This window comes from Rana temporaria, chromosome 6, assembly GCF_905171775.1.
Source record: "Rana temporaria chromosome 6, aRanTem1.1, whole genome shotgun sequence".
NCBI lineage: Eukaryota > Metazoa > Chordata > Amphibia > Anura > Ranidae > Rana > Rana temporaria.
In genome coordinates, this window is record NC_053494.1 from 106,109,103 (window position 1) to 106,133,572 (window position 24,470).

A 24,470-nucleotide genomic window follows, 5' to 3' on the forward strand; every position below is an offset into this window, starting at 1 on the left:
ACCCCTTTACATTACACAGCACCCTGCATCACTGGACCCCTTTACATTACACAGCACCCTGCACCCCTTTACATTACACAGCACCCTGCACCCCTTTACATTACACAGCACCCTGCACCTCTGGACCCCTTTACATTACACAGCACCCTGCATCACTGGACCCCTTTACATTACACAGCACCCTGCACCTCTGGACCCCTTTACATTACACAGCACCCCTTTACATTACACAGCACCCTGCACCTCTGGAACCCTTTACATTACATAGCACCCTGCACCTCTGGGCCCCTTAACATTACACAGCACCCTGCACCTCTGGACCCCTTTACATTACACAGCGCCCTGCACCACTGGACCCCTTTACATTACACAGCACCCCTTTACATTACACAGCACCCCACAGCTCTAGACACCTGTATGTTACACAGGCACCCCCCCCAACAGTTCTGGACCCCCTGCATGTTACAGAGACCCCCCTACAGTGCAGACCCCCTCCCCTCTACAATACAGACACATCCTCCCCCTCTACAATACAGAAACACCCCCCTCTACAATACAGACACATCCCCCCCCTCTACAATACAGATACACCCCCCTCTACAATACAGATAAACCCCCCTCTACAATACAGACACATACCCCCCCTCTACAATACAGACACATACCCCCCCTCTACAATACAGACACATTCCCCCCCCCCTCTACAATAAAGACACACCCCCCCCTCTACAATACAGAGAAACCCCCCCCCTCTACAATACAGAGAAACCCCCCCTCTACAATACAGAGACACCCCCCTCTACAATACAGAGACAACCCCCCTCTACAATACAGAGACAACCCCCCCCTCTACAATACAGAGACAACCCCCCCCACTACAATACAGAGACAACCCCCCCCACTACAATACAGAGACAACCCCCCCTCACAATACAGAGACAACCCCCCCTCACAATACAGAGACAACCCCCCCTCACAATACAGAGACAACCCCCCCCTCTACAATACAGAGACAACACCCCCCTCTACAATACAGAGACAACACCCCCCTCTACAATACAGAGACAACCCCCCCTCTACAATACAGAGACAATCCCCCCTCTACAATACAGAGACACAACCCCCCCTCTACAATACAGAGACAACCCCCCTCTACAATACAGAGACAACCCCCCCGCTCTACAATACAGAGACAACCCCCCCTCTACAATACAGAGACAATCCCCCCTCTACAATACAGAAACAACCCCCCCTCTACAATACAGAGACACAACCCCTCCCCCTCTACAATACAGAGACACAACCCCCCCTCCACAATACAGAGACAACCCCCCTCTACAATACAGAGACAACCCCTCCACAATACAGACACACCCCCCCCCTTCAGACTCGTAATGCTGTGCACCTCGGCTGATGATAATCAGCGTGCTGTGCACAGCACTTGTTGACTACACAGAGAAGGGGGAGGCGGCTTCGGTCTGCACGGCTGTGTGACTGTGAGACAGTCACACAGCCGAGACTTATCAGAGCTGCGGCCGGCCCCCCCGCAAAGCGAGACTTCAGCCTGTGTGTCACTGTTACCTTCCTTTCACTGCCATGCCATGCCATGCCGCCCTCCTCAGTCATGGAAGGGGGGTGCCGGCCTGACACCCCCCAGTGTGTGCTGCCCGCCCCCTCTCCAGCTAAACTCTGTTCGCACTCCCCCCGCCCTCTCCTGCCTTCCCCAGCCACTGACTCCTCCCGGCCACTTCACAAAAAAAAAAGTATCGGCGAAGCATCGGGAGCATTTGCGTGAGTACTTGTACTAGTATCGGTATCAGGACAACCCTAATGCGAACCATTAATGGGCAGGCTAAAGTCACCAAGTTGATCAAAAAAACTTCGGCACAATCAGCCTGCCTGTTTACTTGCAATTATTGCTAGCGCCTGCTATAGCCACTAATTATAATCACTTTGCTTTTCACATTTTATACGCTGACATCTTTCAACAGAAAACACTTAGGTCAATAGGAAAGCCCCTAAAAATGAACCTACCTGAGATTTTTTACCCAGTAGATAAAGGACGGTAAAACCAGCAGCGTTAGCCACAAAAGTAAATTCATGATTGTAATGTGCATCTTCAGGTTGTCTGAAGTAATCATAAAGTCTAAATCAAAATGCGGATGATCTGAAGTTTCTTGCTGTGAAGTAGGCACCAAGTCCTCCGAATCTGTTGAAGTTCCAGAACTTTCATTTGAAACATGCTTACTATTGGGTGTCTGCCTTGAAGCCTGCATTGAAACAAGAAAAATGCTTACAATAGAAATTTCACATGTTCTGTAATCAACATGTAATGTTTTAGTTCTTTCATTCAGGTTTTCTACTATACAATACATTTTTTTTGCTTGGAGTTCAGTTTTTTTGTTTTTTTTTTATCTTTATTTTTTATGGTTTAATAATTTTTTATTGATTTTTTCAATAGTATAGCACAGAATGCAAATATGTAATGTAAGGATTGGAGCTAAAGTACTGAAACATTTGTGCAATAAACACAAGCTAACAAGATGAACATGTTATATGTATAAAGTTTTTATCCAGCATTAGATTGTTATACAACATGCAAGTGAAATAGACTTCAACTACGTGGGGGCTATTAAAAAAAAGAACGCAATATTACAGTGAGAAAAAAAGTATTTGACCCCCTGCTGATTTTGTACGTTTTTTCCACTGACAAAGAAATGATCATTCTATCATCTTAATGGTAGATATATTTTACCAGTGAAACAGAATAAAAAAATCCAGAAAAACGCATTTCAAAAAAGTTATAAATTGATTTGTATTTTAAAGAATGAAATAAATATTTGGCCACTTTGCGAAACATGACTTGGTGGCAAAACCCTTGTTGGCAGTCACAGGAGGTCAGACGTTTCTTCACCAGGTTTGCACACATCTCAGGAGAGATTTTGTCCCACTCCTCTTTGCAGATCCTCTCCAAGTCATTAAAGGGTCACTAAAGGAAATTCCCCAGTACTGTGGTGATCAGGAAACATACAACCAGGAAGTGTCCAGAACAGAGAGGAATTACAGCAACATCAGAGCAAAAACGAACAACGAGGACATGAAACCAGGACTGCAGTAAGGTAAAGGAAGCTATTTAGAAATTAAAAAAAAAAAAAAAATTCCTTTAGTGACCCTTTAAGGTTTCAAGGCTGACATTTGGCAACACAAACCTTCAGCTTCCTCCACATATTTTCTATGGAATTAAGGTCTAGAGACCTTAATGTGCTTCCTCTTGAGCCGCTCCTTTGTTGCCTTGTCCGTGTGTTTTGGGTCATTGTCATGCTGGAAAACCCATCCATTACCCATTTTCAATGCCCTGGCTGAGGGAAGGAGGTTCTCATCCAAGATTTGACGGTACCTGGCCCCGTCCATCGTTCCTTTGATGCAGTGAGGTTGTCCTATCCCCTTAGCAGAAAAAACACCCAAAAGCATAGTGTTTGCACCTCCATGTTTGACAGTGGGGATGGTGTTCTTAGATTCATAGGCAGCATTCCTCCTTCAAACACGGCAAATTGAGTTGATGCCAAATAGCTTGATTGTGCTCTCATCTGACCACAACACTCACCCTGGTCTCCTCCTGAATCATTCAGATGTTCATAAGCAAACTTCAGATGTGCCTGTAGATGTGTGCAGATGATCACGGGCAGATGTGCGCAGATCACGGACAGATGTGCGAGAGATGATCACGGACAGATGTGCGCAGATGATCACGGACAGATGTGCGCAGATGATCACGGACAGATGTGCGAGAGATGATCACAGACAGATGTGCGCGAGATGATCACAGATGTGCGTGAGATGATCTGACATCGGATAGTTAGTACAGCTGTCAATTTTTTTTCCCATTCATCCCGCTGGGTTGAATGAAAAGATAAAAAAAATAAAACACTATTCGGCTTTAGGCTGGCAATAGTTTTTTTTTTTTTTATCATCAGCCTATTATACGCTCTATACTTTGTTGCATGATTTTCTTTTAGTCGACACTTGGAGCTTTCTTTTGTTTTGATTGTGCGATTTTGCAGTGATTTTACTGCGTTTGCGGTGTGTTTTTCAAAGGTTGTGTGATGCAAAAACGGTATAAAAAAAGCAACACCGGTGCGTTTTTGCCACGTTTTCAATGCATTTCAATAGGGAGGTGCGTTTTTTTTTTAACTGACCAAATATCCACCAAAAATGCGGCAAGCAGGATTTTTAACACCGCAACGGAAGCGCGATGGAGTGTGAAGACATACATAGAAATGAAAGGGATGCACTTTTCTTGAGCTTTTTCTTTTTAACGCAAAACTGCTTCAAAAACTGCTCAGTGTGAAAGCAGCCCATCGGTGCCGATAATGGCCAAAAATTCATATTCATTTAAAGTTCATGATATTAGTTAACAAGTCAAACTGTTCATTTCGGTTTTTGGCGAAGTGCATCCTGAGTTTTTAGTATTGGTTCAGAATTTTCATTTAAAATCGAGACAGTGTGGGGATTGGGAAAGTTGGGGAGGTCTGTACAAGTAAGGAATATGAGCTGCGGAGGGGTTAAGTTGTATTGTTTACAGTACACTAGAATGTACTACTGACTCCCATGTACCCTCTGCATTATGCAATTCTGACCCCTGCACTCTGTACGACAACCACTCCTGACCCATGCACTTGGTTTATTTGCATTGCTGACCTCTGCGCTCTCTGCACTTGGTTCATTTGCATTGCTGACCTCTCCGCTCTCCTCAGCATTTTGTGCAATGTGCACTTCTGACCCCTGAACTCTATGCTCTACCATGCACGCTCTTGGCCTCCAACTTCTTATGTATTCCTGAGCCCTGCACTCTGTGCGATAAGCACTTCTGACCCCTATGCAATATACACCAAAGGATTGATTTACTAAAACTGGAGAGTGCAAAATCTGGTTCAGCTGTGCATGGTAGCCAATTAGCTTCTAAATTCAGCTTGTTCAATTAGGCTTTGACAAAAAATCCTGGAAGCGGATTGCACCAGATTTTACACTCTCCCATTGTAATAAATTAACCCCTATGTTGTACATTTCATACCGCTGACCACTACCCTCTTATGTTGGCCTGTATATGACATGTACCTGACCACTGCACTCTATGGTACTTTATGCGCCTGACCTCTGCATTACATTCCCTTGTAATTGTACTCCTGTCCCCTATACTATGTTATACTTTATACTCCTGACCCTGCACTGCTTTCACTACTTGCACATTGTGTACACTATGGTGTATAATATGCTCCTGACCCTTGCACTGTATTTGCTATGTTGTACACTATACTCCTGGAATCTGCACTGTCATGTTGTATATTATACTCCTGAACCTACAATGTGTATGCCAGTGGCAACTGGTGGTAATCTGGTCGGCCAAACATGGCGAGCAATCACGGGACGGGGGCTTTACCCGTGTTCCTCCGCAGGCATCACAAACAAATAATTAATACGTGAAACTCCTGCACTGTATTGGATAAGTGAGTGAAGGAAGGGGAGTGGGAAAGGGGAATGAACAGCGAGTGGGAAGTGAGTGTACTGCAAACAGAAAGAGTCTATCCTAATAGACAAAAGTGATAATGCAAAAAAGTGAAGTAATGTCTGCACTGTGAAATAAACCACTGCCAAAACAAGTCTGGAGGCAGTGAAAGAAAAGGGGGGGGGGGGGGGAAGGGTTTGGCCAGTGAAGGGATCCCTTTACTGGCCAAACCCCTTCCCCCCCCCCCTTTTTCTTTCACTGTCTCCAAACTTGTTTTGGCAGTGGTTGATTTCACAGCGCAGACATTACTTCACTTTTTTGCAGGCATCACAAACAGCTTCTTCTTCCCCTGCTCACCGGCTTTCGTCTCCTCCCTCCTCCTTGGTGGTCAATCAGAACGCTTATCCTTTTCGGGAAACTTGTCTCAGACCCACGCTGCCTAATGGGCAAATCAGTGTAAGAATAGGGAATATTCATTCGCTATTCTCACACATCTGGGTGGAATCCTAGCGCAGTGCTCTGTGCCCAGGGCCCACCTTTTTTTACAGCCTATCAGAGACTCTGGCTCTAATCGGTGCTTAAAAACAAAACAAAAAAAACAAACACACAGCCTGCATTGAAATCCATGGTCCGGCGTCCTGAAAGGGGCCAGACGCATGGATAGGGGGTGGCGACGCCTGTGTTCCCTTAATGGACAGCTGTCCCTGGTGTACACTCTGCTGTAAAATATATTCCTGAGCGCTGCACTGTATACGCTATAAAGTGCATTATTTTATAGCGGGTAACTGATTCCGAATGATTACTAAACAGGATTTTGCCACCTAAAAAAACTTCAATACACAAGAGGTATTCAGCAGAAGAGTCCATATCAAATTATATTTTCTAAATATCTTATGTCAAATGTGTTTTGCAGTGTGCTTGATGGTCATATTTAATAATGTGTTGCATGCATCTCAACAGTCAGCAAGCTTTCATGCAGCAGAATAAATATTAGGCACAATGAAAACCATGCCAACTTCTAGCTACAGCATGCTGCATTTTCTTCTTCTGAAGCACTTATCAAAAGGTCCACTGCAATCAGAAGACACCTCTGAGTGGTAGCGCTTTCTTGTATAAAGGTTTTTATTAAGAATCAATTAAACAGTACAGCTCATCACATCTTTGGTCACATAGGAGATAAACGTAAGACGCTTAACTCCATCAACAAAGCTCTGCTACAGACAGCAGACATAGTAGCTCCGAAACGCAAAATGCTCATCCGGAAAAACAACTCCGGTTGGTTCAACAATGATCTCACGTTGCTGAAACAAGAACGCAGAAGAGCGGAAGCAGCCTGGAGAAGAAACTCAACAGAGGGAAACCACACAATCTACAAATGAATCACCAAGAAATATCACAAAGAAATCTTTAAAGCAAAAAAAGATGATTTTTCTAATATCCTCGCCAAAGCCCACAACCGTCCCTGCAAACTCTTCAATTTAGTTGCTCAGACCATAAATCCAGCCTGCCTAGAGGCTCCGAATTTTGAATCACAAAATTTTTGCAACGAATTATCAGATTATTTTATTAACAAAACTGAAAATATCCATGAAATTATTCAGCAAAAGAGAACTTCTACCCACCCCCCTTTAAACCAAAAAGGCAATATTAAAACAAATATGCCACAATCGACGAAATTCACACTAAAATTACTATCGCCATGGACACAACCAAAAATATCATTGGTGCCCTGCAAGACAGTACATCCCCTAATGATATCATTCTCACTAAACTGTTGAAAGAATGTTCCGATATTTTGACACCGGCTATCACGCACCTCATAAACCAATCTTTTAAGGAAGGCATGGTGCCGACCTCCCTGAAACAAGGCATAATTAAAAACTCATCTTACAAAAAACAGGGCTCAACCCCAAAGACCCAAACCATCGGCGACCCATAACAGGTCTAAACATCTTCTCCAAGATAATGGAGAAAGCAGTAGTGCAACAGCTACAACACCATTTAGACACCCACAAACTACTGGATCCACTTCAATCGGGTTTCCGTCCAGGTCATGGAATGGAAACCGCACTTCTTAAAATATGGGATGACGCTCTCGAAGCTGCAGATGAAGGAGAATCTTGTCTTCTGGTACTGCTGGACCTAAGTGCAGCTTTTGATACAGTAGACCACAAATTGCTGCTGACCAGCCTAGCTGAAGTAGCTAGAGTGGCAGACTCGGATCTTCCCTGGTTCTCCTCCATTTTGGAAAAACGATCACAGATAGTGAAACTAGGTCCTTTCGCTTCTGAAAAACGCACAGTGTCATGCGAAGTCCCTAAGGGGGTCACCTTTGTCGCCCGTACTATTCAATATTTATCTCCGCCCCCTTCTCGAAATCATCAGTAAGCAGAATTTACTCTACCATTCCTACGCGGATGACACCCAACTTTATTTCCGTATCAGCAACAAAAAAGATCATTATCTCGGACTAGAGAAATGCCTTACTCTGATAGAGAATTGGATGACGGAGAGTTACCTTAAACTCAATGGATCAAAAACAGAACTTCTCCTGTTTCACGCCAACCGAAAAAAAACTTGCCACAACAACATGGACACCCCCGCCCATTCTGGGACAAACCATCACCCCTAGCACCAAAGTTAAAAGTCTTGGAGTCACTTTTGACTCAGACATGACTATGGATGCACAAATAAGTTCAGTAGTCAGCGGATCCCACCATCTGCTGTGTCTACTACGTAGACTCATTCCTTTTATTCCAAAAGAAGACATAGCAGTCGTGGTGGGAACGATAATCAACTCCAGACTCGACTATGCAAACGCCCTTTACCTCGGACTCCCAAAATACCAAATCGCTCGTCTACAAGTCGTCCAGCGCACAGTGACACGACTTGTAACAGGAAAAAAAACATGGGAATCAATCTCTCCCTCCCTTAGGTCCCTTCACTGGCTGCCCGTAAAAGATCGAATCACGTTCAAGGCACTCTGCCTGACGCACAAATGTGTACAAAACAGTGCACCCCAACATCTATGCAAAAAATTTAAATGTCACAACCCCAATCGCGTCCTCCGATCTACCAACCAAAATCTACTCCAAATACCCAAGGCCCGATACAAGTCCAAAGGAGAATGAAGATTCGCAGTCCAAGGACCACGACTATGGAACGCTTTACCAACCAGCATCATCTGGCCTTCAGAAAAAAACTCAAAACCCATCTATTCTGAAGGCAAAAAATAGTAGGAAATGGATACCAAGCGCCTTGAGCTGATTCAGTTCGCATGTGTAGCGCTATACAAGTTTCTCACTCAGATATCGTAAACGAAAGGAAGACAGATAAAAAGGGAGTGCATCAATATGTTCATGTCCACAGAGTAGAACAATTGGGGGGATGTGTGTGTCCTCCTAAATCTACATCTTCCTGGAATGCGCTGCATAGAGTGAATGTAGGGAGCGCCCAAATGGGCATTTGCCTACAATGCTTTAGCAAACTATCTATACTATGGAGATAAATTTGAGGGAATACAAAACAGAAATGCGGTATGTTAACCATATGACCATATCAGCCAGGCTCAAGCCTGGAGGCCTGATGTGGTGGAAGGATATATAAAAGAGTAAGGCAAGAAAGAAAAGAAAAAAGGAGGAAGAGAAGAATGAGTAAGCAGGAGAAGAAAGATGAGAAGGAATATGAAAGAAGGAAAAGAAAAACAAGGGGGGGGGGAATCCGCGGGGCGGGAGGCAAGCAAATATTAGATTAATAGGAGCGTGGAGTCGAATACGGTGGGTCGTATGTAGGCGACCTAAGGTTGCTAGATCCTGAGAAATTTATCGTGAGTGTGTTTTCATTTATCATTATGTCGTTCATACGATGCTTGACAACCTTGAAGCCAAGTATGGGTGTTTTCCAGGTATTTGCTATGGTCAGTTTAGTTGCAGTAAACAGATGCAATGCCAGCTGGCGTTCGGGGACGCAGTAGTTCTAAAATTAGTTTGCATAGGAGAGTCTCATAAGGGTCCCTCTTCAGGTTAGTGTGAAGTAGGGTGCGGAGAAGGGCATAGACACTGCCCCATAATCTGCAATATTTGGACACGTCCACCAGATGTGTGCCATGGTACCGGCCTGAGAGTATCCCCGGAAGCAGAGAGGAGAATAGGTTGGAATGAAACAAGCTAATCTAGCCGGGGTACAATACCATCTGTATAGTATTTTATATGCATTCTCCAAAATAGGGACATTTTTGGAGCATTTGGATAGAGCGATAGTCATGACCTGCCAATCCTCTGGATCGAGCAGCCTTTCTAGGTCAGCCTCCCACTGGAGGTGGTAAGGTCTAATTGGTGGTCTTTTAGCGGAAATAATTCCTGCATAGACCTAAGGAGATTAAGCCCGAAGATTGGGGCCAGGATCTACAAAGGCTTTCGAAAGGGGTCAAGGTGTATGGAGTAGGTCGGGACTTGATGAGCTGTTGTAAAAAGTGGCGAAGCTGTAGGTAACTGAAGTGTTCCCGGAAAGGGCTGTTGTGTAAGGAATGCAGCACATCAAATGTAATTATCTTGGTGGGGGTAAATGGAGAATGGATATCAACTAAATAGTTATTGGTCCACCAAGAAAACTGTTGCAGGTTATCGTGGCCTGGCGGGAACAAAGAACACTGGAGGAGGCGGAGTAAGGGAAGGTGAGGAGAAATGAATGGTTCCCGGTCAGGTTTGGGGATCATCACTATATTGGCAGTGAGAAGGGTCGAAGTAAAGGTTTGGCCGCTTTTCGGCCGATTCCGAGCGCCGTGAAGCCACCCGGGCCTGGTCTCTTGCCCACTTTCAATTCTTTAATACATTGTAAAATCTTGGAGACCTGTATGTCTCGGTCCATTAACGACGTATAACTATCAGATAGGGAAGGTAGTGTCAGGCTATCCAGAAAGGTGTCCAATCCCTGGGTGGAGGACCGGCTAGGGGGCGAGTATAAAGTGGTAAGGCGGTGTCGGAATTGGTCCAAGACCCGCATGGGGTTGCCTGTGCATATATTATGGCGTGTGCGTAAAGTAATGGGGGTGTGGCCTGGAGAGAAGACACGCAACCTATTGGCCAACTGTTTATTAGGTTTATTCGCTTTGGTGTACCACTTCTCGAGAGCCCAGCAAAGAGTTTGTTCCGCTTCATCTGTCAGACATAAGTCCAATTCCGTACGGGCTTGGTCCAGTAGTTTGCGGTTAGCAGGAGTAGGGGATTGCTTAAAAGATGCCGATAGTGATTCTAAGCGTGTCTCCAGGGTTCGCCGAGTCGTCTGGCGTTCCCTTTTATGCTTAGACGCCAGTTGGATCACACGTCCCCTAAGGACTGCTTTGTATGCCTCCCATAGGGTCACCGGAGAAGAAACGGAACCAACATTAAGATAAAAGTAGTCTACAGAAGCTTGTTGAAGGTATGTTAGTATTTCCTTAAAGGACAGAGGGGAGTCATTCATAACCCAGGGGGGAATGTTGGAGTGGTAGTGTTTTCTATGTTTGTCTGGTAGAAAGGGGGTTCATAAAGAGAGCAGGGTAGTCAGCAACTCTAGAAAATGTTCTCTTAAAACCTTGAGCAAAACAGTCACCATACACTAGGACAGTTTCCCCAACATCTTCTTTTGTGAGGCAGCTAAATTTGTACAACGGAGTCTGATATAAAGAAATAATATTCCCTACAATGTGAGTCATGGTTATTTTGGATGCCAGTCCCTTAAGGCACACCCTGCTATCAAGCTAATGAATGCACTTCTTCTGATACACATCTACAGTTCATAAACATTATTGTTACAGTTTCCATCTGTTATGCGTTTCTATTATTTCTGAGCTAAGCTCAGTCCTAATTGTAGTACAAGCAAACTGCGCCATCAGAGCCTACAGTTGACTGCATTTTCTTGTAATGAAAATTAGAGAGTATTTTGGGTCAATTATACATATTGAGCTATTATTGTAATGTTCACCTGAAAGTAATCCTTGCTGTGACTTACTCAGAGACGCTGAGAATATGGCTGGGTGACGGAGGTACATAAACTAACCACACTATCAGAGATCAGCAGCCATGATAAATAAACATGGTAAGTTTACAGAGTGGAAGACAGGAACATGAAGGATCATCCAGGTATTGTAAGACATAAAAATAATGGACATGGCAAAAGCACTGTGCTATTTCTTGTGCCTTAAAGGGACAGGATCCTGCCACTGCCAAGACAGTGATAATTGCTAGTGGCTACAGCAGCTGCTAACAATAATTGCAAGTAATTCTGACTTTCCACGCCGGGAGAAGACAATTGCTCGGCAGGAGGGATTCCCCTGTCGGCACTATCTGTATAGATGGGGAAATCGTGATCATTTCTTTCCTGTAACCCGTGCTTGGAGGAAAGATATCTGCACCGTCTATGGCCTGCCTAAGAATAGTTTTTAAAAATTGCAACAATAAACCCAAGTGTCCTTTCTTTACGAGATGGAGAGGGATGCCATATGTGCCATGTAATTTTTTTTAAATATTTTGCCACTGAATCACTTTCACCCTTCAGAAATGTAACAGTGGCCTTAGATGTGTGTTTTGGATCATTGTCATGTTGGAAAAGTACACATTGACCCAGGGCACAGAGTGATTGTAGCATCTTCTCTTTCAATATAGAGAAGTACATCTGTGAATTCATGATGCCACCAATGAAATGCAGCTCCCTGACACCAACAGCACTCATGCAGCCCCACAGGAGGATACTGCCACCACGTTTCACTGTAGGCATCATGCATTTTACTTTGTAGTCCTCACCTTTGCAAGGCCATATAGTATTGAAGCCATCAGTTCCGAAAACATTTATCTTGGTCTCATCACTCCAGAGTACAGAGTCCCAGTAGTCTTCTTTTTCAGCATGGACCCAAATTCTAGGCAGGCTTTTTTTGCATGGGCTTTAGGAGAGGCTTCCTTCATGGACGACACTCATGCTCGCCACTCCTCTGCAGTGTATGCTGTATGTTTTAACGGGAAACAATCACCCCAGTTTGACGGCCTGGATGTCTCTGTGAGATGGTTTCAGTTCCATCTTTTGTTAAATTTTCGTATCACTTTTGCTACAGTATTCTGACTGATAAGTAAAGCTTTGCTGATCTTCTTGTAGCCTTCACCTTTCTTGTGTAAAAATGTTTTCTTTCTCAGGCCTTGTGACATTTCTCTTTCATGTGGTGCCATTGCTGACAGCATGAAATGGGAAGGGGTTTTCTTTGTAATGCCCTTTTATAATCAACTCCCTGCTAGACACCTGTGTAATGAATAATTAGACTCATCTGTAGTTGAATTCTTTTTAATTAGGATTTTGTCATCTAAAAATGTAGTTTTGCTCTTAAGATTTTCATTGGGGTATAGTCATTTTTGTAACATGGTCTTAAATGAATGTGAACACTTTTTTGTGTCTGCAACTGAACAAATCTTGGTTGCAATCAATGGCCTGCATTTGTGGGAGTATTTTATGGTATAGTGTACCATAGAAAATGTTAATTCCGAAAGGAAAGTAAAGGTTTCTCTTCCGTTCATGGACGGACACAGCAGCCTTTGACCATAGGGTTATATCCGCTTCCTTCCAGGAGAGTTAGGCAGAAATACAGCACTTAAAGTGTTAACAACTTTTCTTCACTGCAGCTCCTCCCAGGGGGCGTGGTTCCCCGGGTATAACCCACACCCTGCTCTAGCAGCCTCAGTTTTTCTCTGCCTAACGTCAGGAGAGGACAGGCACTCTGGAGTCCCTGTACTCTGGAGATTTTTTTGTTTTGTTTCTGCATTTTTGGATCCTGAGATTCTTCCATCAACTGCCGACTGGGTGACAGGCTGGGTCTTGACTCTTGTAGTCCCCCCCATGTTCGGCCATATAGCGTGTGCCGGCCTTCAGCTCAGCTTTGGGTCGTCCACGACAGGCCCCATTGCTCCAGGGGCGGCCGGGGAACTTCATGTTCCAGGGCACACATATGACCGGTCTCTATGGCTTTGTCAGTGTGTCTAGCCGACAGCCATACCGTTAGTGGACGTTGGTTCTGTCTGGGATACCTCCAGCCGGTGGTCGCAGGACAGGTAAGTAGTGGCCCCTTGCTCAGGTAAGGTGGTATGGCTGGAATTTTCCCCTGGGAGGTCGACAGGGTTCACTCTGCTTTCCTCTCTCCCTTATTTCCTCTCCCTCCTTCCCCATTTGGGTAGCGGCTGTGAGGGGGAACCTTCTGGGGTCTCTTTATTACCACGGGACCTGTGTGTATAGCGGGGGCTGTGTGTGTTTTTACATACAGGTTTTTGTGTGCTGCGCTGTGTGTACTGTGTGCAACGGCCGCCATTTTGCCGTGGTTTATATGGCTCGGCGGCCATTTTACTGTAGTCCTATGGTGTTTTTTCCCTCATACGGCGGCCATCTTGGATTTCTATTGGCCTCGTGCGGTCGTTTTAGCGCTGCAAAAAAAAACGCGAATCTCCCTAAGGGTGAAAGACGCAGCGCAGCCAGTTTTAGTGCACACCTCAGATCTTTCTCAGCTCACGCTGCACCAGGTGGGGTGGTGAGTTCCCTGGGGGCCTCTACCTCTGTTGTAGCAGCCAGGAGGTGACCGGTGGGTGGTTCTGCCTTGCAGTTCAAGGTGACACAGCGGTGAGGCATTATGGAGCCTGAACCGGGTACTTCTGCCCCAGCAATGCCTGAGTTAACCCTTGGTGCCCCTCCCCCTGCCAAATCTGTTGAGGCAATGTCGGCTGTCCTGGAGGCGTTTCTCGCCAGGTTTGAAGCGGCTAGTAGCCAGAAGGGGGGTAAAAAGCGCCCCCTCCCTGAGCCTGCTTCTGGGGATGTCTCTGACACGGAATCAGGCCCTGCTATTGCTTGTGCCTCTGGTTCTGTAATGTCAGATGATGCGGGCTTAACCCACGCGGACAGTGAGGATGACTCTGCTTCAGGGTCAGTTGCTGATAAGGAATTTGTTGGAGCTCTTATTTCTGCGGTGCGTGATACTCAAACTTGAGGATTTGGCGGAGGCACCTGATGTGCCAGTCCCTTTTGGGTTCCGCAAACTGCCACGCACCGCAAAAGTGTTTCCTTGTGTTCCTTATTTGGACAAATTGTTGTACAAGGAATGGGATACGCCGCAAAAAGTTTTTGCCGTTCAAAAATCCTTTGCAACCCGTTATCCCTTTGAGGAGGACTTTTTGGAAAAGTGGGTCTCTCCTCCGTCTGTGGACCCTCCCGTGTCCAGATTAAGCAAAGCCACTGCGTTGCCTGTGGAAGGGGCTCCTGCATTTAAGGACCCTGCTGATAGGAGAGTGGAGGCTGTGGCCTGCTCTCTCTTCACTGTAGTGGGTTCGGCTGTGAGGCCGGTTTTGGCCGGGACTCTGGTGTCAGACTCTGACCGAATGGGCGAAGCTTCTGCTGCAGGAGCTGGAGGAACAGGATGCTTCCGAGACCTGTAAGGACCTTGCTGAACAACTGGTTCAGGGTCTGAAGTTCGTCTGTGAGTCGGTCCAGGGCTTCCGCCTATGCGGTGGTATTGCGCCGCCTTGTGTGGCTGAAATGCTGGTCTGCGGACCAGTCCTCAAAAAAGACCTTGGTGGATTTGCCCTTTAAGGGTGAGCGGCTTTTTGGGGCATCCCTGGATGACATCATTAAGGATGCCACAGGTGGTAAGAGCACGTTGCTCCCACAGTCTGGGAAGGGCAAGGAGCCTCGCCGTAAGCAAGGGCCCTCCTTTACTGCTTTCAAGCGGTTTGTTCGTGCGCCCAGCGTGGCGGGAAAAAGTCTGCAAGGTGCTAAGCCCCCCGCTGCGGGGCAGAAGCGCACCTGGAACCACAAGCCTAACAGGCCTGCTTCCGCATGAAGGTCTACCCCCGCCCGTGTCTCGGGTGGGGGGCCGGCTTCACGAATTTGCGGCTCGGTGGAGGTCTCTTTCCGACCGTTGGGTTTGCAAAGTAGTTTCCTCAGGGTACAAGATAGAGTTTCTCTCTTGTCCGCCAAACAGATTCTTTCCTTCCAACCTCCAGCTTCCTCCGGATCGCCGGCAGGCTCTGGCAGGGGCTGTCCAGGATCTACTGGACAGGGGAGTGATTGTGCCAGTTCCTTCACAGGAACGGTTTCAGGGTTTTTACTCCAATCTGTTCGTGGTCCCCAAGAAGGAAGGGGTCCGTCCAATCCTGGACCTCAAGGCCCTCAATTGTTTTGTCAAAGTGCAAAAATTCAGGATGGAGTCGATTCGCTCGGTGATAGCGGCACTCCATAAGGGGGACTTTCTGGCGCCCTTGGATATCATGGACGCATACCTACATGTTCCCATATGCATAAAGCATCAGAGATTTCTGCGCTTTGCGATCGGGGAGGATCACTTTCAATTTGTGGCCCTCCCGTTCGGCTTGGCCTGCGGGTTTTCACCAAGGTGCTCGCCCCGATACTAGCCCTGCTGAGGCAGCGAGGGATCACTATTGTGGGATATCTGGACGACCTTCTCCTGCGAGCTTCCTCAGGCTCAGAATTAGAAGAGGACGTGTCTATCACGTGTCAGACTCTCCAAGAGTTCGGCTGGCTTCAGAATATCCAGAAGTCAGTGTTGGTTCCGTCCCAGAGACTGGAATACCTGGGACTAGTCTTGGATTGCGCGGAGGCGAGAGTTTTCCTCCCGACGGAGAAACTGAAGACCCTGCAATCTGCAGTAAAGCAGTTGTCGACCCAGAAATGGCCTCTTCGATTCTGCATGAGAGTTCTGGGTCTGATGGCCTCTTTCGAGGCGGTCCCGTATGCCCAATTCCACACCAGGGAGCTACAGAAGGAAATTCTGTCACGTTGGGACAAGCTTCCATCTTCTCTGGATTACCAGATTCAGTTGAGCCATCTGGTCAAGTCTTCCCTGATGTGGTGGCGGACGTCTCCGGTGCTTCGGACCGGGAAGTCTTTTCTGCCGTGCCGCTGGACAGTGGTCACGACGGATGCCAGCCTCTCCAGTTGGGGGGGGCGTTTGGGGCACCCAGTCAGCCCAGGGGCGCTGGACTCAGGAGGAGTCCCGCCTACCGATCAATATTCTGGAGCTCCGAGCAATCAAGTTGTGCCTTGCCAGGTGGTCCCTGGATCTGCAAGACCGGACGGTCAGGATCCAGTCCGACAACGCCACGGCCGTGGCGTAAGTCAATCATCAGGGAGGCACAAGGAGCTCAGCTGCAGCGACGCACATCCTTCGGTGGGCCGAAAGGTCTGTTCCGGCTCTATCGGCCGTGTACATTCCGGGAGTACAGAATTGGCAAGCCGACTTCCTAAGTCGCACAACACTAGACCAAGGAGAGTGGTCTCTCCACCCGGAGGTGTTTCTGAGTCTGTGCCAAAAGTGGGGCACTCTGGACGTGGACCTCCTAGCGTCCCGTCTCAATCGGAAGGTGCCACGGTTCGTGGCCAGGTCGAAGGACCTGTGGGCGGACACGTCAGACACGTTGGTAGCACCTTGGGGTCACTATCGCCTAATCTACGCCTTCCCTCCTCGCCTGCTGCGCAGAGTGGAAGCTGAAGGGATTGCAACAATCCTGATCGCCCCAGATTGGCCGCGCCGCTCCTTTTACGCGGACCTGGAGCGTCTGGTGGCAGACGTCCCCTGGCGTCTACCCCTGAGAGAAGATCTTCTGTCGCAGGGTCCGATCTTCCATCCTGCTTTACGGTCGCTGGCTTTAACGGCGTGGCTGTTGAAGGACCGGGGCCTATCGGGCTCGGTAGTTTCTATCATGCTGCGTGCACGGAAGTCTAATTCTAGGAGAATTTACCATCGTAATGGAAGGCCTACATCTCTATGTGTGAGGAGATGAAGTGGCACCCCCGTACATACGTGTGTCCCGGATTCTGCTGTTTGTACAGCGGGGAGTGGAACAGGCTCTCGCCTTAAGTACGGTCAAGAGTCAGATTTCTGCTCTGGCTGTTTACTTTCAGCGACCCTTGGCAGCGCACTCCTTGGTATGCACGTTTGTGCAGGGAGTCCGGCATGTGGCCCCTCCGGTGCGCCCTCCACTGCCCCCATGGGACTTGAATTTGGTCCTCTCGGTGCTTCAACGAGCTCCCTTTGAGGACATTCGGAAGATCCCTTTGTTGACACTGTCACAGAAGGTGTTTTTTCTGGTAGCAATTACCTCGATCAGACGGGTGTCTGAACTGGCGGCCTTGTCCTGCAAGGCCCCCTACTTGGTCGTCCATAAGGATAAGGTGGTGCTGCGTCCGCAGTCTTCTTTTCTCCCAAAGGTCGTTTCGGCTTTTTACATTAATGAGGACATTGTTCTTCCATCCTTATGTCCTCAGCCGAAGAACCCGAAGGAGGCCACTTTACATTCCCTGGATGTGGTTCGGGCCCTTTGAGTGTACTTATCGGCGACGGCTCCGTTCCGGAAGTCGGACTCACTGTTCTTGTCGGTGACTGGTCCTAGAAAGGGCCTGGCAGTCTCGTCGGCCACCGTTACTAGGTGGATCCGACATGTTGTGCTTCAGGCCTATGCCCTGAAGGGGCGGGCGCCTCCTTTTCGGGTCACGGCGCATTCGACCAGGGCGATCGGTGCCTCTTGGGCTTTCCGCCATCAAGCCTCTGTGTTGCAGGTGTGTAAGGCAGCGACCTGGTCGTCGGTCCACAGTTTTTCAAAGTTTTACAAGGTGGATGTGAAAATGGGATTTTTGTACTCACCATAAAAAAGGGATTTTTAATAACAGCTTACCTGTAAAATCCTTTTCTTGTAGTACATCACGGGACACAGAGCGGCATAGTAATAACTATGTGGGTTATAGAGCCTACCTTCAGGTGATGGACACTGGCACTCAAAGACAGGAAGTTCCCTCCCTATATAACCCCTCCCACACAGGGAGTACCTCAGTTTTGTAGGAAGCAATACAGGTCCCAATATTCCCCTAGAGGGGCGGGAGCTCTGTGTCCCGTGATGTACTACAACAAAAGGATTTTACAGGTAAGCGGTTATTAAAAATCCCTTTTACTTTATCGTACATCACGGGACACAGAGCGGCATAGTAATAACTATGTGGGATGTCCTATAGCAATGCCAAAATGAGGGGAGGGAAACCAGTAAAAAATAATCAAACCGTATAGGCGCCCCCGGACGTGGAGATCTAGACTGCAGCCTGCAGAACCGCTTGCCAAAAGGCTATGTCCGTGCGCCCTCTAACGTCCAACTGGTAAAATTTTGAAATTGTGTGTACTGACGACCAGGTCGCCGCCCTACAGATTTGAGCCCTGGAGACTTGATGATGCACAGCCCAAGAAGCGCCCACTGCCCTGGTAGAGTGAGCCTTTATTGACACTGGGGGACTCTTCCCCTTCAATCCGTTGGCCTGCGAGATTGTCTGCCGAATCCATCTGGCAATAGTGGCTTTAGATGCAGCCTGGCCCTTCCTAGGCCATTCTGGCAGGACAAATAAGACCTCAGTCTTATGGATCTGGGCAGTGGCCCTTATACAGACCTTAACCGCCCTTACCACATCCAAAGAATGTAGTAACCTTTCCTTCCCCGAACTCGGATTTGGGAAAAAGGAAGGAAGGATAAGATCCTGGTTTAAATGAAACCCTGATACTACCTTCGGGAGGAAGGATGGATGAGGCCGTAACACGACTTTATCCTTGTGGATGACCAAATATGGTTCCTGACAAGAAAGAGCGGTCAACTCTGAAACTCTTCTGGCCGAAGCCATGGCTACCAGGAACACTAGCTTCCTGGTTAGTAAAACTAAGGGAATTTCCCTCAATGGTTCAAAGGGCTGTTTCTGTAAGGCCGAGAGGACCAGGTTTAGGTCCCAAGGACACAAGGGGGTTCTAATTGGGGGATTAATCCGTAAGACCCCCTGCAGAAAGGTCTTAACCAGAGAGTGGGTAGCTAAAGGTCTCTGAAATAGTACAGACAAAGCTGTAATTTGCCCCTTAATGGTGCTGACTGCTAAATTCATGTCTACACCTAGTTGAAGAAATTCCAGAATCCTTCCAACCAGAAACTTACAAGGGTGCCACCCTTTAGCCTCACACCAGGCTACGTAAGCCCTCCAGACCCTGTAATAGATCAATCTTGACACAGGCTTTCTGGCATTAATCAGAGTGGCGATTACCAGCTTAGAGAGCCCTCTCCTTCCTAAGATGTAGGATTCAGTCGCCAAGCCTTCAAACTTAGCGACTGTAAGGAAGGGTGGAATATCGGACCCTGAGACAGGTCTGGCCGAAGTGGGAGGGACCACGGATCCCCTACTGCCATCCTTACGATTAGCGCGAACCACGCCCTTCTGGGCCATGCCGGAGCTATCAGGATTACCGGCTTGCCTTCTATCCAAATCCTGCGAAGGAGCCGGGGTAAGAGACGCACAGGTGGGAAGGCATAGATCAAGGAGAACTGGGTCCATGGGCACACCAGTGCATCTGTCTGGCAAGCCAATGGGTCCCTTGTCCGGGACACAAATCTGTCTTCGCATTGAACCTGGATGCCATAAGATCTACATCCGACGACCCCCACCTGCTGCAAATCTCTCGGAATACCTGAGGATGGAGGCACCATTCCCCTGGAGAGATCTGTTGGCGGCTGTGGTAATCTGCCTGCCAATTCTCGACACCGGGGATAAATATTGCCGAAATGCAGGGCACATGCGTTTCTGCCCATGTGAGGACTTGATCGACTTCCCTCTGGCCTGACCGGCTTCTTGTGCCCCCCTGATGGTTTATGTATGCCACGGCTGTGGCGTTGTCTGATTGAACTCTGACTGGACACCCTTGTAGCTCCGCTGTCCAAGCTCTCAGAGCTAGCCGGATTGCCCGGATCTCCAGTTGATTGATGGGCAGAGACCCCTCTGAAACTGACCACCTTCCCTGCTGGGATAGGTTCCCCCATCACTGCTCCCCAGCCTGTCAGGCTGGCGTCAGTCGTTACTATTTTCCAAACGAACGGGCTGAAGACTCTTCCTTTCTGGAGATTTTGGGGGGCCATCCACCAACAAAGACTCTGCCGGACTAGAGGCAAGAGAGACATGGGGTAGTCCAACACTTGAGGTTTCTTGTTCCAAGCCGTGAGGATGGCTGCCTGCAGTTTCCTTGTATGGAACTGTGCGTAGGGTACCGCCTCGAACGTGGCCATCATTTTCCCCAACAGCCGCATACAGAGGCGAATGGATGGTCTTCCTTTGCTTAGGACCAACCGAATCAACTCCCTTATAGCGTTTATCTTTGGTTGTGGTAGGAAGATCTTTTGGCTCTCGGTATCGAACAACATGCCGAGATACTCCAATTGCCTTGTTGGCTGTAAGGCCGACTTGTCCTCGTTTATGACCCAGCAGAGTGACTGGAGATACTGAACCGTTATGCGCACTGCTCTCCTTAAACCGAGGGCTGAATGATCTGTTAACAAGAGATCGTCCAAGTACGCTAACACAGAGATCCCCTGGGTTCTTAAGTTGGCCAATAGGGGTGCCAAGATCTTTGTAAACACTCTGGGAGCTGTGGCCAACCCGAAGGGATGGGCCACGAACTGGAAATGACGGTGACCTACCACAAAACGTAGGTAGTTGTGATGACCTGGAAAAATCGGAACGTGGAGGTATGCATCCCTTATGTCGATAGATGCTAGGAAGTCCTTGCCCTGTTCTGTTGCAGCCACGGACCGGACAGAGTCCATCCGAAAGGTCCAGATGTTTAAATAACGATTTAGGCCCTTCAGGTCCAATATTGGCCTGACGTTGAAAATAGAAGATAGAGGGCGCTAGACCACACAGTGATAAATCAATAAATGATTAATATTCGTGATCATAATATAAACTAGAATTACTAAAATAAATAATACAAATATATTCCAATAGAATAGTGTCTCTATGTCATGAGCAACTCAATGACATCAAGTCCCAATAGTAAATAAGTGAAGTGTAACAAATAGATGATAATAAATCTTATTTTGCATCATGGTATATGTAGTCTCAAAAGACTACTCATTGGTCCATATGGGGAAGTTAATTAAAAAGCAGCCTCGATGCCGTTAGGTTTAAAAACATTGCAAGCTGCTACACAGTAGCTGAAAACCACTTCATAACAAGAAAATATAAAACACAAAGGCATATTAATAGACATTTGTGAAACTCTGGCAACATGCACAAGAAAAACATAGGAAGGGAAACAGGTGCCACCTTCGCATCCCTCCGGCCCGACGTTGCCATTTGGCTTTGGGATGATGAAAAGATTTGAATAATATCCCTGGCCTTGGTCTTGTACTGGCACCTCCACGATCACCCCCTGATCTAGAAGCCGATTTAGGGCTGCCAGGAGAGAAAGCTTCTTTCCTAGGTCTTTTGGCATATTTGAGACAAGAAAACGAGGAGGGGGGAACCCTCGAAACTCCAGTTGGTAACCTGAAGAGATTGCAGAGAGGACCCATTTGTCAGGGACCTTCTCTTTCCAGACCTCTGAAAAAAACTGGAGCCTTCCCCCCCACCCGAGAGAGTGGGAGCGCCCCTGCAAAGGGACGCCTTAGGGGCCGGCTTGCCTGGCTTACGGGTCCAGGGTCTCCTGTTGCCTGGAGCCTGACCCTGCGGTTTATTCCCCATGCCCGATCGACCTGGCGGCCGTCGATACTGGCGAGAAGCTCCTGGGGCTGGAGAGGGAGGGCGTTTGAACGTGGGGCCCCGAACCCTCTTTACCGGAAACAAGGTACTCTTTCCACTTGAGATCTTCTGGATATACCTATACAGATCCTCACCAAACAACCTTTCGCCATGAAAGAGAAACCCTGCCAGGAGTTTCTTGCAGGGGGTTTCGGCTGACCAATTTTTTAGCCACAAGAGCCTCCGCATATGAACTAATGCTAGCGAGAGCCGAGAAGCCTGTTGGATGGAATCTTTGATGTCATCCACAGCAAAGCATAGGGCTCTTGGAAGGTCAGCCAAGTCCTGAGCCTGTTGGGCCGGAATATCCCTTAGGACTTGTCTGGTCCTTTAAAGCCTGTCAGACCCCTATAGCCGCAATAGCTGGCTGGATTACTGCCCCCGCCGTGGTAAAGGATGCTTTTAGCATTCCAATCGCTAATCCGCCGAGTCCTTAAACATTTGGACATTATCCACAGGGCAGGTAAGGCTTTTATTAACACATGACACTGCCGCATCTACTGTGAACCTCTCTTCCATCGGATAGAGAACCGAGAATCTCTCTAGGAGGGACAAAGAGTCTATCCGGGCGAACCCAATCCTGATACATCAGATTCTCTAACAGAGGATGGATCGGAAAAACTGCACCTGATTGTTGAGCCTTTAAGGATCCCAAGGAAGAGACTGCGCTCACTGCCGGTACAGGCCGGGGTAGCTTAAAAGCCGAATGCACCATATCCGTCAAAGACTGGATCCAAAACCTCTCTGCTTGAGTGGCTGAGAAAGGTTCCTCTACAGTCGATTCCTCCGAATCTGCCTCTAAATCCTCACCCGCCTGGTCCTCACCCTCATCTAAGGAGAAATCTTCCCTTTCTAGGGATTGAACTCCGGGAGAGGGGGACCTAGCCCGTTTCCTCACGAGCAGAGCGGCCGCAATTAATTCCGTCAATTTTTGTTCCAACCCCACAAGGGTGGAAGCCAACACCTCCTCTGTAACATAAACAGGGGGCGCCTGGGCTGGAGCGGCTGTAGCCCCCAGTGACCCCAATGGCTCAACCTGGAGGACCAAACTCTGGTGTCTCGGGGGAGTATGGCGCCATAGAGGTCTGACCAAGATCCTCCGAGCCGGAGGGGGAGCCTTTTTGCTTTTTTTGCAGTCTTTGCCGTCCCTGACCCCTTGGGAGCCATGCCCTTACTTTCAAGGACTGCTACAGGGACACCCACTAATCCAGACAAAGAAAATGGAGGGGCTCACACCAAGGGTTAACCCCTGGGTCCACCTTGTCCAGATAGTAACTAGCTGGTCACTGTTGCTGGAGCTACAAAGACTGATACCAATACAACCTGCCAAGGTTGCCTGTTCGGGGTTAAGGAGAGTCTTCACTTTTGGAGAGCTGCACCCTGCTGAGTCCACGCCAGTCACCTGCTCACAAGAGCAACTGTAGGAGATACCGCACTCCTGTGTCCCATCTGCAAACTAAAACCCCATGGCTTAAAACATGAGGCTGTTTGCTTCTGGGCAGGCATCCCAAGACGTCCCGCCCTCCTCCACCGCACGCCCACGCCACTACGCCATAGGCCCGCCGGCGCGCCATGCGCGCGCCACACACGCACACACACGCCCAGGCCCGATGGAGGCTAGCAGGAAGGGAGGGGAGCAACGCTCCAGGCGGAACAGCATACTGTAGGACTCAGCAACACTCAACACAGGCTGAAGAAGAAAAACATTACAGGTACACAGTTTTACTCACATTCAACCTCACAGCATGTGTAGGCATCAGCCGGGGGATATCAATATGGGTAAATTAGCAGCCTTCCTGTCTACTCTAGACATAGTGGTTAACATTGCCCAGGCATAGCAGCATAATACAGGCCACCCATAGACCCCGAAAAAATTGAAGGACCTACTGTCGGACCAAGTCCCACAGGTACCTCCACTTACCTTTCCACGCTGCAGGGTGTTGCTTATGCAAGAGGCCCAATCTTCACCCCTCACCGTGGGTATTGTCAAAGACCTTCAGGAACCGGGGTCCATGGACAGGAACACCACTCCCCTGGACCTATATAGCACCCTGGCAGCAGAAACTTTTAGCCATGGAATAGACCAAAGTACTGGGGCCCAGAGTCCAGCTCTCAAAGAGAAGCATTATAGGCCAAACCGAGGCCCGGGTACCGTCCACTTTGGCTATGAAGCACTTTGAACGGATACAGATTCTTAGCCTGCTCTAGTCCCAAATGGACTCCATAAGCAAGAGCTTTCACAAACGTGACCAACACCTAAGACACTGGCCAAAAAACTGAGGTACTCCCTCTGTGGGAGGGGTTATATAGGGAGGGAACTTCCTGTCTTTGAGTGCCAGTGTCCATCACCTGAAGG

General features: G+C 48.0%; 1 protein-coding gene across 2 annotated transcripts in view; it reads right to left on the reverse strand.

Annotated features, from left to right (window-relative positions):
- Positions 1 to 24,470, reverse strand: part of PGAP1 (post-GPI attachment to proteins inositol deacylase 1) — a 328,622-nt gene that overhangs the window by 14,366 nt on the left and 289,786 nt on the right. For both annotated transcript variants that reach the window (XM_040357117.1, XM_040357118.1), the window contains one exon: positions 2,035 to 2,270. In XM_040357117.1, the coding sequence (XP_040213051.1) occupies positions 2,035 to 2,270 (236 nt within the window). The remainder of the gene's footprint in view (positions 1 to 2,034; positions 2,271 to 24,470) is intronic.